The 16987-nt window shown below is 40.9% G+C and overlaps 2 protein-coding genes across 2 annotated transcripts in view; one reads left to right on the top strand and one right to left on the bottom strand.

Moving 5' to 3' along the window:
* The window catches only part of LOC123980760, a 42368-nt gene extending 36220 nt beyond the window's left edge, over positions 1–6148 (top strand). Inside the window, exons 32-36 of the mRNA XM_046065302.1 lie at positions 170–318; positions 910–1116; positions 1273–1367; positions 3199–3323; positions 5636–6148. Coding sequence (XP_045921258.1) covers positions 170–318; positions 910–1116; positions 1273–1367; positions 3199–3323; positions 5636–5880 — 821 coding nt within the window. The 3' untranslated portion in view covers positions 5881–6148. The remainder of the gene's footprint in view (positions 1–169; positions 319–909; positions 1117–1272; positions 1368–3198; positions 3324–5635) is intronic.
* Positions 6149–8963: 2815 nt separating this feature from the next.
* Positions 8964–13208, bottom strand: ing2 (inhibitor of growth family, member 2). The gene is made up of 2 exons (XM_046064883.1): positions 12919–13208; positions 8964–10307 (listed from the first exon to the last, which is right to left on the bottom strand). Exons 1-2 carry the CDS (start codon positions 13061–13063, stop codon positions 9607–9609), a joined length of 846 nt encoding a protein of 281 aa, XP_045920839.1. The 5' UTR covers positions 13064–13208; the 3' UTR covers positions 8964–9606.
* Positions 13209–16987: the final 3779 nt, after the last annotated feature.

Here is a 16987-nt window from a genome sequence, read left to right as displayed (position 1 = left end):
CTGCAGGTAAACTTAGTCCTTTCAACCCCTCACAGATACCTTTTGGACTATGTTTGAAGCAATAATATAGAAATCATCAATCCTTTCTTTAAAACTTCTTGTTCAATCAGTCTTCAGATCTGGATGGGCCTGTAGTTCTAGGTAACTTTGGTTTTCTCTCCTCCCACAGTGATGCCGTGGGACATTCGGACAGAGAGCCAGTCTGAAAAGAAGAGAAGGCTGGAGAGAGAGGCAGAAAGAGAGAAAGAGGTGAAAAGGAGGCTGGACAAAGAGAAATACAACTCTATAGACCAGTACGTCCTCAGTGGAGATGAGCAGGTACACTGGAAAAGAGGATGGCACAATAAGAGGAGAGGATAACCCATCTAAATCACAATGTTTATCTGCAGAGAATATTGCCATGGTTTTAGGCTGGTAAAGAGATATCTTTGTGCAGATCTCGTGCAATAGTTCTAAATTGCTTGATGTCACAGAAGGGAGAGAGAGATGGGGACAGATATTCCTTGCCACTATTGTTGTCGAGATGATAATTATTTTGAAATTCAACCAGCACTTTTTTATGATTATCTTTTAGCATTTTGCATTTATTTCATAGTAATAGTGTTTGATAGAAACAATGGGGTATAATATGAAAGACTATAGCTAGAATCAGCGTTATGGACATTATGTGGTATGCCTCTTACACCATTAAGTCACCAGCATGTGTTTTGTACCGTTTTTTACTTTATGTGTAAGATTAAATTAATGACTTTTGGATACTGTTGTTGCAAAATAGTGTGACTGCATGTTACAATAATAATGTCACTGCATAAATGTTTTGAGGTTATTGGCTTCATCACATTAACTTTCATTACTTTGTCACCAGCTGTTGTATTACTGACTTGTACATTCCCCACCTTTATTTTTTAGGTGGTGGTGTGCTCCTACTTTGCTCACCACCTCAATGTCTTCAGCATGATTTTGCATGAACACCTCCACACCTTGGAGGATAGAACATCACTGCTGAGCCTCCACACTGCCGCTATTACCTACACTGGCAGTCACCTGGTGCTGACTCACTACAACCAAGACCAGAGGAACCCCTACGTCACCCTCTGGGACCTGCACAAAGGAACGGTGTGTTACAGTTTGCTTGAGCTTAAACTTGAACTGTGCTCTTAAAATTAATTTTTAAGTTTATTTTAAACAGTTATTTCATGTATTTTTCAGTTTTCTGTTGACCAAGATATGCATTATTTGAGGTTTTATTATGTTTTGTACAAATTCCTTTAGGTGAGGAAAGAACTGAGGAATGAGGCTGGAGTGTGCTGCGTAGCTATCACAGATAATGCAGACAGAGTTGTCTTTGGGGTCACAGGAAGAAACAGGTACATGTGTTCATCTTTGTGAAGTCCATATTATTCATCACTTTGACACTGTGCTCTTCCATTGTTATGCAGATCACACACAGTTGTATGTCTCATATAGTACTGAAATTGTATTAATCTGGATTCTCTATGCTGTCCAACTTCTTCCAGCTGAATGCTGATAACACTGAACTTGGACCACCTGGACCACTAACTCAAAACACTCACATTTGGGAGTTGTTTTCAGTTCACACAGCATATTAAGAATCTTGCTATTTACAAATCAGAAATATTAAGTTACGGGTCACGGGTGTGGTGTGGGGACAGAGTGGACCCAAATGCAACGTTCAAGTTTGGACAGGTTTTATTAGGGGAAAGAAGGGGTTGAGGGACTGGAGTTGAGAGTGAGGTGGATGCCGGGGGAACGCAGGCACGGGGAACCCGAGGAGACAGGGACCAGAGAGCCGGGGGGACACTGGGGCCGAGGAAGAGAGGAGGCACAGGAGAACTGGGAGGACGCCGTGGGGAAAGGGCAGGTGAGCGAGCCCAGCTGACTGGACTGGGTGAGTGAACCTGGGGAGAGACAAACAGGGTCAGACACAGCAGGGACAAAGCACAGGGAAATAGGAAGGATGCAAAATACGTGCAAGCTTGAATGTTGAAGTGGCACCGGGTAAGGAGCAACGACGATCAAGCAGAGGTAGTGTGGAGAAACAGGGCTGAAGTACTGGCAGAGGAGGAGGTTGACGAGATGCAGGTGCGGGTTGTCGGCTGGGCGAGAGAGAGAGAGAGAGAGAGAGAGAGCACACACAGGGGAGGAGACACAGGGAGGCAGGCAGAGAACAGGAAAAACAGACTCACTCATTCAGATGAAGAAAAGGAGAAATAACCAGGACACTCACCGTCAGCCGGGCTGTCGCCACAACACATTTTCTCTTTCATAGACTACTGCAATACAATGTTTACTTGCCTGAATGAAGAATGCAGCAGCAATGTCACCCTATTTGTATCAGAAGTCATTTAAGACCTTCTACATGGTCTTGCTTTCCCTTTATGTTTGGGGGGCCTCATTTATAAAACCGTGCGAAGGATTCACGTCAAAAGGTGGCGTACAGACAAACCACAGAAAGTGCTCGAGAACAAAAATGATTTGATTTACAGCACAGTATGCAGGCACATCCCACACCGTTTTCCCATAAATAAATCACAATCAGCTCAAAATGTGGCGCACGTGGGTGAGCTTCTCGTTCTGCCCTTAGAACGTCCATTGTTGCCATTGTAGTCAGTGAAACGTCCCTAACTAATATTAATACATACTGACTGCATGAAGACAAAGGTTGAGTATGCGCTGTGACTGCCATACCAACGAGCCTGGCTCTTTGGCGTTGCAGTCAAGTTGCATGTTTGGTACCCTGTAGATCCGGGTGGGGTGACTGCTCTTGCCTTTCCGTCACAGTGGCTTATTCTAACAGAAAACGTCTCCAGGTGGATCTTACTTTTTTAATCTTGAGGGTCTTTGTAGAGGGGTCCCCTATCTAAAACTAGTATTAATACTTTTAACATATTAGTTGATATTATAGTTACATAGTGCATATTCATGAATTGATTTGCATTTAATCAACCCATAACCTATTGGGTTAATCCAGCCCTGCTGTCTGCCTTCACAGTCTGTAACCTGTCCCACCACAGTCGGAACACCTTCTGTTGTCTGAGATGATAATGATGCTAATCATGCTGCTTCTGGGTTCCACTAGCATTTTGCTAACAAGACAAACCCGATAGTGAATTCTATAAGTAAGTGTTAAATGCTTTCACATTTTAATAATTATGTTCTCCATGTTTGCTCTGACAGACTGAAGGTGTGGGATCCCTTCAAGGGAAACTATAGGAGCATCTGTGGCTATGAGAATCTGACCATAGAAGTCTCCAGTAAGCTGTACATGACAGAAGGAGGAACCAAAGCCATTCTGTTGTCAGGTAAGAAACAAACTTATTAAAGCTCTTATAAAGCAATGGAAAGATGTAGTAGGGCTTCAGTCATATGACTGAGGTATGTTTGTCTTCACACTCTGGAGCTAAGGCTCTTTCACATTAAGGTGGCATATTACAGCATGTTTTCACACTTTCAAGCAAGTGTAATCAGTGCAGACCCAGGCTGCTATATACGGCTATTTTAACATAATAAACTGGCCATTTATGTGCTATTACGATTTATTATATTAGAAATTGACCACATTAAAGGGTTGATTAACCCACATTGTTAAATAAATAAACAAATCAAGAAGAGAGCTTAAGTGACTTATAAGTTATTGAAATTTGTGTGAACTGACTCATTAATGCTTTAAAAAAATGCAGGATAACTATTCAGTGATTTCTTGAACCCGGGTCGCTGCGGTAAGGACTCAGCAGGTCACAGTTTTAATCATTCCCTTCCACTCAGCCGTTAGGTCAAACTTCACCATGTGAGTCTGTGTGTGCGTGTCTTTAGGACCTTTACGTTGGCGGGACCAGTAGCTCTTATGGGGACCAAAGCTCTGAGTCCTGGTGGTCCTGATTCAGTACATTTAAGCTGATTAAAATGATCATATGATGTGCTTAAGTTAAACCAGAGAGTCATTTGCACTAAACAACTGCCGACCTGTCTGAAATTCAAGGCAATCACAAAAATAAATTAATCTACAGCGGTCTACAGGTCCCCCACTTGTGGCCACACAGGCCACTGTTCATAAAAAATCCAAGTTACACAGAGTGGCACGTCTGTTTTAATTAAAACTATCTTTGTCTAAGTGTAACTGCTACAGACATTCATATCGGACAGGAATCAGTGTTAATTAGCTGAGTACATTTGCCAGCGACAGTTATTATTTAAACTGGTGAAATCAGTTGCCAACTAAAACTAAAAGACCTGCACACCCACACCGGTGTTTTGAGTTACTTTGCTTGATAAGACGGAAGATTGTTTAGGTTGAAGGTGGGCAGAGCTATGCTGATAATTATTTGAGGTCACCAAGGTCTGTGTATTTGTCCAAATTTGTAATTTGTCAATAAAGCCAACGGGAAAAGTAAATTAAGCTTAGTCTGTCCACACCCACTCTGTCCTGAAAACAGATCTAATTAGCCAGTAAAATGTGCGGGTGGACCATGGATGTGCCTTCATGCCTTCCAACCTTCTACAATTCGACACTCTTCATTATGATTACTGGAATTGCCCTCAAAGACACTCGCAATTTGAAAATCATACTTTCAAATCGGATCGTCGATTTAATGCCACAAAAGTTTTACAGGATTCTTCCAAATGTTTGGGAACTATAGAGCATGAACATTGTATATCAAACCAGGAAGTCCAGTTTGAGTCAGAGCAGATATTATATATAAATATATATATAAATATTTACTATTTATCAGACAACAGAACACTGCACAGAGGTTCGTAATACTCTGAGACAGCCTGTACACGTTACAACTCCATCTACAGTAGAGCTACGTGCTGGTCGGAGCCATCAGAGCGAGGGGATTGAGGGCGTGGCCATGCAGTCAATTTTTGACTCGCAAAACTCTCTCACTTGCAAAACTCTCTCACTTGCAAAACGGTTTAACCTGCAAAACTTTGACTCGCAAGGAAAACCTATTGACTTGCAATCAAAGAGGACATATTAGCAATTAAAACTTTTTGTGACACAAAAAAGGCCTGTTTATATTTAATTACAAACTTGAGTTTTGATTGCAGTGCGATACATCCATCCATCCATCGTCAACCGCTTATCCTGCGTACAGGGTCGCGGGGGGGCTGGAGCCAATCCCAGCTGACATCGGGCGCAAGGCAGGGTACACCCTGGACAGGTCGCCAGTCCATCGCAGGGCCACACATAGACGAACAACCGCTCACACTCACACCTAAGGACAATTTAGGGTCACCAATCAACCTAGACTGCATGTCTTTGGATGGTGGGAGGAATCCGGAGCACCCGGAGAGAACCCACACAACCACCGCCCATAGTGCGATACATATGCTCTCAAAACATTTTTTTTTTGCTTGCATTAAAAAGACTAAAATTACTGCATAATGTTGCTTTAGAACACAGTTTGTGAACAGCAGTAACCACAGGTGTCGCCAAATCATCTGGGACTGAAATGATCAGGATTTTAACACACATAACTCCCAAAAATCAGTTCACTAAAAAATGTATAAGAGAAAAACTATGCATGTGAAACATATTAATCACTGTCATAACATACACAGCAGAATGTATTCATGTGCAACAATGACTTTTTATGTTATAATAATCCAGGACAGTTGAGCCTGTGGGACCTGGAGGCACGCAGCGTCCTGTCTGTGCTCACCCTGGATGCACATGTCCGCTGTATGAGGCTGCTTCGTGGACGTGAGATATCCGTCGTGCTTGGCCTTAGCCACAGCTCCGCCCTCATCAGCATCAAGTCAACATCCAGGATTGTCAGCTCAGCAGCTCAAGTGGCTCAAGACGGCGACCTGTTTGGAGAGTCCAGCAGCAGCGAGGGAGAGGAGGACTCGTAGGCCAGTCAGTGATGGACAGAAATCATGACAGAACAAATTAAATCCTTATCATGACACATGGAGTATGAAGAAATATACTTTGGAGAAAAGATGTTGTGCTGATAAACACCATTACACTGATATATTTGTGTCATAACTATGCACTTTTATCTGCATTACATCCCCCAAATAGTTATGCAGGGTATTTGTGGTGTGATTATTAGTTTTTATATTTAAGATAGTTACACTATAAACTGCAAATAAACAGAAATGTCATAATATCATCCAATATCCATGAATTTATATAAATGTCAGTAAATGGTTTATCCAGAGGGAAGGTAAACAAGTTCTGATGCCTTCAACAGTGTGCATGACACCAAGTCACTGAATGTGAGGGATAAAAACTCAGTCATATACAGCGATAAAGTTCTGTAGTTAGCTTCGCTGGCTAAAGACATTTAGATTTTTTATATCATTGAGTGTAGACTCAATTATAGTGTGTATATATATGTGTTCTCTAAACTATAGCCTGTGTGTGATTTTATTATTGTACAAGTAAGCACTTCGTGAGCATTGTCCAATCCAGAGTCAAATTCCTCGTATGTGTACACATACCTGGCAATAAAAGCTGATTCTGATTTTAGATCCACCTGTTAGTATAATGCAGGAAGTTCAACAGTATAAACTACAGCCTCCAAAATGATTAAAATTATAAAATTTTAAACCAATTTCAACATTAGAACCTGTATTAAACTGCATTAGGTTTAGCTCGGTGTACCTAATAAACTGGCTGTTAGTGTGTATGGAAGCTTGCAAATGGACCTTTTGATGAACAGTGACATTTTTGGCCAATTACAGAATCAGTGGCAGAAAAAGTAGGAGATTTTTTACTTAAAGAGTAATTTGGCACCTTTTATGTGGATGTCCAGTCAGTGTTGATGGTAAATGTAGTCAACTGAAGCAATAAATTCCTCATTGAGTGCTATATTAACCGAGAAAGCAGAGTTCTCCTGCTGGCAGAGCTTCGTGGGCAGTGCCTACATGTACCAGGATGCTTTGAGAGCGAGTTTATGATGCCCACGCCCACCCAGTTGGCCACTGCAGCCCTGAGCATTAGGTGACAAAAATACTCACACAGCGGTCATCTGCCCTGTCAGCCTTGCTGGTCTTGGTTGTCTTTTCCAGTTTATCTTCAAAATCATGAAGAAGTCTCTAGCACACCTCTGTCCAAGTGAGGAGTAAAAACTACTCTATAGTTAGGTTTAAATCAGGCAGTGGGGTGTTAAGTATAGTAGTTCTAATATTTACATCTTACAGTTTTGTAATTCTGGTAAGAGTTGTGATGACAGGAATGAAATTATGGAGACCACCATGCAAACTTGTGCCCCCTGAACTGTATAATGCTCATTACAAAAAACAAAACTTTTGGATGGATAAACAATAAACAAAGAGATAACAACATTCCACTGGTGAGGCAGAAATCCAAGGTTTACCTGTGGTGAGGCCTTTTGCTGGTGGCATGCACAGGAAAGGCCATGCTGGGACATAATCAAAAGGCCTTTTCCTCTATACACTGGCCAGTTAAGGACATGTGAGGTTTTCAAACTCTAAACTGTCAGACTACTCAATTAGTCAGTTTAAGTGGTCTAAGGTTCTTTGTCAGCCTCAGCTGGACTTAAGCTCAGTTGTGCTTTGAGGTGAATGCTTACATTAGCATGCTAACATTTACATTTGGCTCAATGCTGGAAAAACTAGACATTAACATGCATGTTAACATCAATGTTATAGTAACAAGCTTACATTTAGTCTGTTACATGCTATAAAAATACTTGCCTTATAAACAGCATCAGTTCTTTTAGGTACACTTGCACAAAGCCATGGATTTTGTAGGCATATCGTCAGGTGTATGATTAAACAGTTACACCAGGTACTAATGATCACCAATTCAATATGTAGGTTGAAACACAGTCATTAAGTGAAAGAGAAACAGCTGTGTAGGAACAGCCAAACTCAGCTTACAAGATGAGGATGCTGAAGACAGTTTACCATAGCAAGACTGAGTACAGCAACAAGACACAAGGTAGTTACACTGCATCAGCAAGCTCTCTCCCAGCCAGATGAAAGAAGAAAGAAGCATAAGGAAACAGTTAACGGTGAGGACCGTAGACGCCGTGGTCGGCCAAAGAAACTTACTGCTAGATGAAAGACGTCATGCTTACTTCCCTTCACAATCTGAAGATGTCCAGCAGTGCCATCAGCTCAGAGCTGCAGAAAACAGTGGGTCCCTGGTACACCTTCTGTCCCGAGAAGTCTGGTCAGAAGTGGCCTTCATGGAAGACTTGCGGCCAAAAAGCCTTCGACATGGAAACAAGGCCAAGAGACTCAACTAAGCAGGTGCAGAAAAATGGCAGCAGGCGCTCTGGAATGATGGGCCAAAATTTGAAATATTTGGCTGCAGCAGAAGGCAGTTTGTTCACTGAAGAGTGGAGCAAGAGTGTCTGCAGGTGGTGAAGCATGGTGGAGGTTCCTTGTTAGTTTGAGGCTGCATTTCTGCAGACAGATTTGGGGATTTGGTCTGATCAGGAGGGTTCTCCAAGATGTTTGGGCCGACCTACCTGCTGAGGTCCTCCAAAAACTTTGTGCAAGTGTACCTAGAAGAACTGATGCTGTTTGAAGGCAAAGGGTGGTCACACCAAATATTGATTTGACTTAGAGTTTTCTTCTGTTCACTCACTTTGTATTTTGTTAATTGATAAATTATCTGTTAAAATGTCCATTTTTGAAAGCATTCTTACTTTACAGAATGTTATCCTTTTGCACTGTACCGTATCACTAAAGGCATTAGGGTTTATCGACTGGGGAGAACCAATATCTCAGAAATGTGTACCATCTATGAAATACTTAAGGAGGTATTTGAACTAAAGTGTTAGACCAACAACTGGTGACTAACATTGCCATTCCAGAGGCCCTCTGCAAATGTGGCTAAAAATAATATTAATGTGGATAGTGAAAAACAGTCCTAGCAAAATGGCACAGCAGACTGTACAGAAATCTGGTTACATACTTGTTGCCAAAGAAGAAAAGAGAACTGAATGGCAACTGAATGACTTTACTTTGTTTTAATGAATATAAAAGAAATGTACACAATAGTGATAGTGAACCAGTGAAAACATAAAGTCCACATACATGACGTCCTATTCCAGTGTCCCATCAACAATCGTTTCCTCAATTAAATATCAAATCTCTTGATAGATTATTCTCTACAAGCCATTATTGTTTAGAGAAACACTGATTTCAAATGACTAATTACAATTAAGAAGTAAAAGAAAACAAAGTTTGTTTGGCCAAAACTGAAGCAGGAATACCTTATTCTCATTAGAATCATGTCCAGAATGAAAAGGGATAGAGAACCAAAAGACGCTTTCATTTTCTTCTCTTAAATCAAAATAGAAAAGATAAGTCTCACGAAAAGCAAAACACTCAAGGAAGATGGCCGCTTCAAGCTGATGACTCTTGCTGTACCTGGACTCCCGACAGTCTACAGTAGAGTTATAGCCAGCGGGAACAATCAGTGATGGAACAGCAAATCAATCACAACGGTCCTTGATTAATAATAAGCGCTGCTACTAATGGTGCTGATTGTGCTCTTACAACATAACGATTACTGTTTTCAACTACAGCTGATAATCTCAACCCTCAGGCTGAAGACATCTTCCAGATGAGTGAGGAGCAACTGAAGACGGGTCACTACCTGGATCTGCGGTCTTTTCTGTTTTTGTCAAGGCTTTTGTCCATGGTCTTTTCGCTGTCCCCTCTGCATTTGGGGCAGTACCACTTGCCCTTGGGCTTGTAGGTCAGCCCCACACAGGAGAAGTGGAACCACTCGATGGGGCACTGGTCGTTGTCGCAGCCAATCATCTCACCATATGACACCTGCTCGCAGAGGCAGTAAGTGGGCTCGTTGGGGTCGATGGCGAAGTCGACCGGCGAGGCGTCTCGCTCCTGTTTGGCCTTGCGTTTCTTCTTCTTCGCAGACTTGGACTTCTTCTCTCGGGGCGGAGGAATGGACAGCTCCTCCACAGGGTCGTCCACTAGAGAGCCATTGGCTGACGGGTGGCTGGAGTCACGGCTCTCGCTGTTGCGCTGGCGTCGGGGGCGCCGGGCCGAGGTGCGCTCAGGGGCCGGGGAGTCCTGGACGCTGGAGCGCCGCTCTGTAGTGAGCCGCTCGGCCTCGCTTGGCTCCTGGAGGCACAGGGAGTGGGAGTCCATCTGGCGGGAGCGGTTCTCCACCAGCTCCGTCATCTGGGTCACTACGTGGATCTTCTCGTCGCCCAGCTCCTGGCTAATGATGAGCGCTCTCTGCAGCTGGACCTGCAGGCGCTTTCTCTGAGCTGCATCCTGCTCACCTTTGTACTTCTCAAATACTTCATCCACCTCCTTCAGCACCTCTGCAAAGTAAGATAGAAAAAGAAAAGGAGGGAGGTCTTTATATTTTTTTTATTAATTAATGACACTGAGAATCAAGAGTGATAAGAGGAGGAAAAAAAAGAAATATATAATAATATATAGGCAGAAAAAATAATAATATTCAAATGTGTTTTTGTTCTTGTTCCTTGGCTGTCCTGTAGACAGATGTATGTGCAGAGTTTGACACCAAAACGATGTTTTTACATTCATCTGCTGAAGGGGAAAGTTTCTCGGTACTCATCTTAAATCTCAGTTTAACACCTGGACGTACCAGCAGCACATCACAACTAGTTTGGAAACCATTCGTGGTCCAGCATGTAACTTGGAGGCTAGTAACATGCAAAAAATATACAGAACACAGACAAGTGATGATCAGACAGTAATGGAAAACAGGGCAGGTAGAGGTCAGTGCTAAACGCATATTAGAGTGTGGATATGGAAAACCGTTTTAACATTTATTCCTTAAAACTTACGGATCACTATTTAAAAAGCTGCTAGTACTTAATTGTTACTAACTATTTCTGTTTTAATAGTAACAACTGATTAGGTACTAGTACTTACGGCTGGTCAATAAAACAATAATGATATTTATCGCAATATAATTGTCCTCAATAACAATTCATTACATCACGAACAAATTAGCACTTAATTTTTCTATTAAGATGTTTATTTTCTTGAGGAAAAGGGACTGAAAAAAAAAATTTACTAATCATATATATATATATAATAGTTTTGAATGTTCTCCTCAAATTTGGCAAGTGATCCACTGTTTGGCATTAAGTGTCACGTTCTGACCATAAAGAAAAGTTTAACCACACAGTTAACCATCTGGTGTCTTTAATATTCACTCAGGAGCAAAAATCATCCTTTAAACTTGAAAGAAATAATGATTTGACATTTATCCTGATAATTATCGATATCAAATGCCATGAACTGTTTTTAACGTGATAACATTTTTGACCGTATCGCCCACTAGTACTACATATTTAGTTACTAGTAACTATTCTTAGTTATTGCACATTTGCCATTGAAATCTATGGGGCTCTGCAGTTCAGATTTCATTTATTCATTAGTTACTAATAAGTAACTGAATAGTTACTAGTAACCATTTCCATTTTACTACTCACTATTATTTAGATACTAGTGGTAATTTTACTTAGTTACTAGTTCATTCTTACTCGTGAGAAATAAAATGTTACTATCAACAAGCCATTTTACTAGTCATTAATTATGAGTGGTAACATAAAATGCACTAGTAGGAATGAAAATGTTACTGGTATCTTTTGGAAATAGTTACTAGTAAATATTTGAATAGTTATAAATTGAGTACTAGTATCTAAATCAATTTTAACTATTGTATTAGTTACTAATAAGTACTAGTAGCTTTTAAATAGCTACATTTCAGGAATAAATGTTGGCTTGCCATAAGTAGAGGGTAGAAATGTAGTACTATTTGGTTTTCTGAGAGCTACTGGACTAATACCACTTTAAAAGACTAGACAGTGGAGGCAGTGACGCAACGTTGAGGATGCCAACTGCTGAAAACCCTGAAGGAAGAAGAAGAAGAAGGAGGAAGAGGAGGACTGAGCCGCAGTGAAATGTGCCTACAGGAAATGACGGCAGTCAGATGGTGAAGGGGGTTGCCTGGAAGAGGAGGTATCCGGCTCTGCGGTTTACACTTGACAGAGCAGAGTGCAGGGGCAGATACCGTATAAGCCCTCGGAGATGTGTAATCTCGCTTTAAAACAGTCGAAATGTAAAGCGTCGTTCCTTCTATTGGCGGGTCTCATATTAGCCTTCGGTGTTGCCGTGGATCGCATTGGTAACGGAGGCTGCTTGTAAACCGCTGCTCGCCCTGCGTCAACACAGAGCAACAATGAGGACTGTTTCACATGAAAAAACGGCAGTGTATGTTAACCATGGTCACTGGGTTCGCTGGGTTCACGCCTCAATAAATACCATGTATGATGTTCCACACATCTGTATTCTCCGTTCTGGGATTCGGCATTTATTAAATACACCAAGCAGCGTTTAAATCACCTAAATGTCCAAGTTTATTCACTGTTTTCGCCGGTAGTCGCACAGTAATCTTCCGCGTAAACACCACCGTGGTGGGCGGTAGTGTGCACCGATCGAAAAAGTTGAAATTTTACTAATACATAGTGCTTGTATTTGGTTTATATTGATGCCGAATTTGTCACTGGACACCAAGTGTTCATAACAGATCTTGTAGCAGGTCATAAAGTATATGTACGTTTGACGAGAGAAAGAAATATCAAATGCAAGATCTTCCTCATTGAGTTTGGTGTCACACACACAAAACCGGACGGAGTGTATCCTGGGCTACGCTAACTGAAGGGTAGCTAAGTTGTTTTACATTAACCCATGTTTAGGTTATCACCCACATTTCAGCCAGTCACCTTACTGTTTGTCGAAGTAGATATGAACAAGGGGCGCTCGGCTTTGGCAAAATGGGAACACAAGGCTCGCGCCTGCTCCACCATTTCAGCACACCCTGTCACACTGCCGTTTATGTTTGCCAGTTTTATCCACGCAGATGTATTTCATGATGGAAACATGTAAACACAATACCTTGATACTTTGCATCAATTTCTCGAAGCAGAGAAACATTTCTTTGTATGTCCAAAGGCAGGGACTCCACACATTCCAGATAATCCTCCACATAGTTGACCAGTTGTTGCGACTTGTCGGCATTTGGATAGTGATGGCCTAACATCGTCTCTACGATGCATAGATGCACTAAAATAATATGGAGGAAATGAGAAAAATGTACTGTTAAAATCAAATGCTTGCCGACTTTGCAGCTTGTAGGGCAGTCCCAGGCAGCAGTTCACTTCAAACAAAACTCAAGCCACTGCGCATGCGGGTGTATTTTCCTTTTATGGTGTTGTACAGTTTCCTTTCATTTGTCGTAATCGAAGGCGGGGCCAGTTGGGTTTTCTGCATCGTGATTGGTTAAGAGTGACCTCATTATAATAAAAAATCTCCCGGGAAATTTAACCAATGGAGAAATTGAAAACACAGAGCTGCCATAGTTTAGACGGATTCATATTAAAGCAGAGCAGCAGCTAGATTAAAGGAACCTTAGTCAGAGGCCTAGTGATTAAACTAAAACCTATATCAGACAATAAATTCTCTCAAAATGTGTCTTAATGGATATACATAGATCTACACATCTTGCCATTTATTATTTCTGATCTATCATGATGAAGAACTTGGGAGACATGTTTAGATTAAAGAATTTTTTTAATCGAAGCAGAGGTATATTACACCTTAGAATGAATAAACATCCCAAAAAAATGGATCCTACAATTCCCATAATGCAACTGGATGGTGTCTTTCATTGTCTTCACTTGGTGAATGTCCATGTTTTAAAAAAAAATGTCATATTGAATCACGTTTTGGATGTCTCGAGGCAAATTCAATATTTCTCCCTGATGATCTAGAGTTCTGTTTCTTACCCTGCAGAACGTAAGACATTATACAACTGTTGTCACAGTAATAGCTCCTCATGACTAGTAACTTGACTTTTATGTAAAACTTGGTGAAGAACCTCTTTAAAGTTGTTCCACTTTGGTTATTCTTGTGAGATTAGTTGTCACTTAAGCTTTAGTGATGGCAAGTTTGAGTCTTTTGACAGACTCGTTCATTCAAATCTCGTTCATTAAAATGAACTAATCTTTTCTTGAGTCATTTCGTTCATTTGAACTAGGCTGTTATTGTGGCGCTGCAGTCCTCTAGTGGGCGATTACAAAACAGTGCTGTTCTCAAACACGGAAGGCTGCCTGGCTTGCTTTATTTGACAAAGTATAATGCACAAATTCACCTCTTGATTACTGTATATCATCATTATATCAACCCCCCTGGGCCCACAACCAAATTCAAACCATGTAAAAACCACAGAAATATGTTGTCAATATTCAATTAAGCCACTACTCTGGCTAAATCCTTCCATTTTCACAATCTTTCCCGAATAGTATACAACCAGACCAGCCATATAAAGGCTTATGTATATAATTACTATCATTATCTCTAAAGTGCTCATTCATACAGCAGCCTAACGTCCCTATCCATGAGTAAAATATTAATATCAGATTTGCAGAAAATATATTATGAGCACATCGCTCTCAAACACTGCAGGTTGTTCACCAGCCAAGAGCTGTGAAACAACAGCACGGCTCTGTTGGTAAATAAAAGGGAAAAGTTACGTTGCGTTCTCTGGTGGACAGGATCAGCTGTTAGCTGTTTACAGGGCTAACGCTAACGTTGCTACGTGGCTGTGTTTTAATGTTTTAATGTCCGGGTCCGTTTGTTTTGGAGAGGAGACGACCTCTGAGGTAATTCTGCTCCCGGTAGAACCCTGTCAGGGCTCTGAAGTGGAACCAGAACAACTCTAATCAGCTGTTGGCTGTAAACACTAGCAGGACTAAAGTTACGGTGCGGCTGTGTTAAAACTATAACTTAGCACAACATAACTGCGCTGTAATAATGTTATGCTTTATTAAATGTCACATAATTAACAAAATAGCTATATAATGTCAGTCCAGGGCCGACCTGCCTCTCATTCTCCGGCGCTGACAGTCGCTCAGCCTGCCGAATGAACGAAAGACTGAGGACCCATGTGAGCGGCTCCACAGTAGCTGTCACATGACAAATGAACGACTCAAACAGACCCACAGTTGAGAGTCGTGAACTAATCAATTCTGTTTCCTGTGCTGACGGAGCCCATGCAGCTGCCGTGTGAAGAGTGAACGTAAGAGTCCAAGATCCTTCACGCATGCGTGAAAATGAACGAATCACTCACTGAGACAACCCGTTCCTCCCGAGTCATCTACACGATTAGGTCTTATGAACAAAACGTTCACTGAACGACACAACACTATTAAGCTTGTGCTGTTTTAGATAGAAGATATTCAGTGTATCAGTATTTATGGTCATGTTAAATATTACAGGGACAGAAAATTTAAGATGAACATTTATTATCCAGGAATTCCCATCAGCTTCATTGCAACAAGACCTTGAACTATAGAGGAAAACAAGCGCCAATGTTATATTTGATTTGATATGATAATTTAGCTGTTTTTTAACTGTGTAAATACATTATTATAATAACAAATTAGCTTTAATGTTGCTTTTGATTTTGTGTTGAACAGGGTACCTTTATTCTTTGTAATAAAGTATGTTTCAACGTGATATTTGTAATTTTCTTTAATCGTAATTATTTGAACTCTTAACGTACGTTGCTTGTAAAAAGTGTTTGCTTGAGCCAGTTGAAGGAGCGGTACACATGGACGTGTGTGCATGTGATCAGGATGGTACTGCCCCCAACAGGAAAAACCTTGGTTTGAGTATATTCACAGCACTGCAAAAAAATCTACTTTACACTAGTCTGAGGTGAGACCAGCCCTGACTGTGACAATACTCAGGTTCCTACTTTTGGCTGCATGCTAGACACATTATGATAATTAAACAGTGTCACTGTGAACCACAGGCGTGTGTGTGTGTGTCAAACTATTTATTTCCTCTTTCTGTGTCACATGAAGTCGGGATCATCAGTGTTCTGAGTATTGATGCTATACTTTCCTTGTCCTTGTACTTCTTCTGCAGGTGCTACTACCGCTGCAACCACTTCTACTACTACAGCTTATACAGATGCATCTCAAAAAATGTAAAAAAAGATTCAACATTTTTGAGCTGCACCTGCTTAGTCTGGGCATTCATCAAGCTTTGCCACCGGGTTTCAAACCCAAATTAAATTCTTGAATAAAAATATGAAAAAAAAAATATGAATATGAATTGCCACACTCATACTACTAGTTACAGAAAACGTGTTTTCTCCCAAACCAGACACACAGCTGTGCTGAAAAAACGATTTTCAGAGTACAGTGTGTACAGGTGCAGCTTAAAAATTAGAAATGTCTTTTTCATATTTTTTTAGATGCACCTGTAATGTTACTACTACTAAAACACTACTACCTCTACATTTATTATAACTACTATGACTACTACTATAGATAGCCTACTACTACTACAAGTACTACATTTCAACAATTTCTGATACTGCTACTAATACTACTACTTATACAACTGCTACAACTATTACTATTATATATAACTAATAGTGTTGTGTAGACAACTATAAAGACAGTAATAATACTATTACACCAGTACAACTCGGACTACAAATACTATTACTCTAACAAGTTGCCTACCACTGATAATACTATAACTAGGCCTACTACTACTAATGCTATAACTGCTACACCTACCACTATTATTACCAGTTACATACAACTACTATTTGTACATTAACAACTGGTATTACAACTGTCACGACTATGATAGTTCTAGTATTACTACTACTGCTGCAGCCAGAGTCACCTCCAGCCTCTAGGCCTGTTTATATTGGTGCTATAGTACTTCTTGCAGTTGCAGAGCGTGAGTCCCCATGTGTACTTTTGTCAGTAAAATATATGTTATGTTAGTAGTTGACATGTGGCCATGTATGTGGCCTAAATAACATGGGGAGGAATCACATGAACAAACCGGCAGGTCTGGTGTGTGCAGTCAGTCCAGTTTAGCACAGAATTCGTTTCGTTATGGTGGAAAATGACACGTGACCGTTCGCTCCAGTTTTAGG

The sequence above is a fragment of the Micropterus dolomieu genome, linkage group LG12, assembly GCF_021292245.1.
Source record: "Micropterus dolomieu isolate WLL.071019.BEF.003 ecotype Adirondacks linkage group LG12, ASM2129224v1, whole genome shotgun sequence".
NCBI classification, from domain to species: Eukaryota; Metazoa; Chordata; class Actinopteri; order Centrarchiformes; family Centrarchidae; genus Micropterus; species Micropterus dolomieu.
The sequence above is the reverse complement of the archived record's forward strand: the minus strand, read 5'-3'. Positions and strand labels throughout refer to the sequence as shown.

Excerpts from the sequence above, each read along its gene's own strand:
- ing2 (XM_046064883.1), bottom strand. The coding sequence starts at position 13,063 with ATGTTAGGCCATCACTATCCAAATGCCGACAAGTCGCAACAACTGGTC. Across the intron at positions 10,308-12,918 it reads AATTGATGCAAAGTATCAAG|AGGTGCTGAAGGAGGTGGAT; the intron begins GTATTGTGTTTA and ends CTTACTTTGCAG.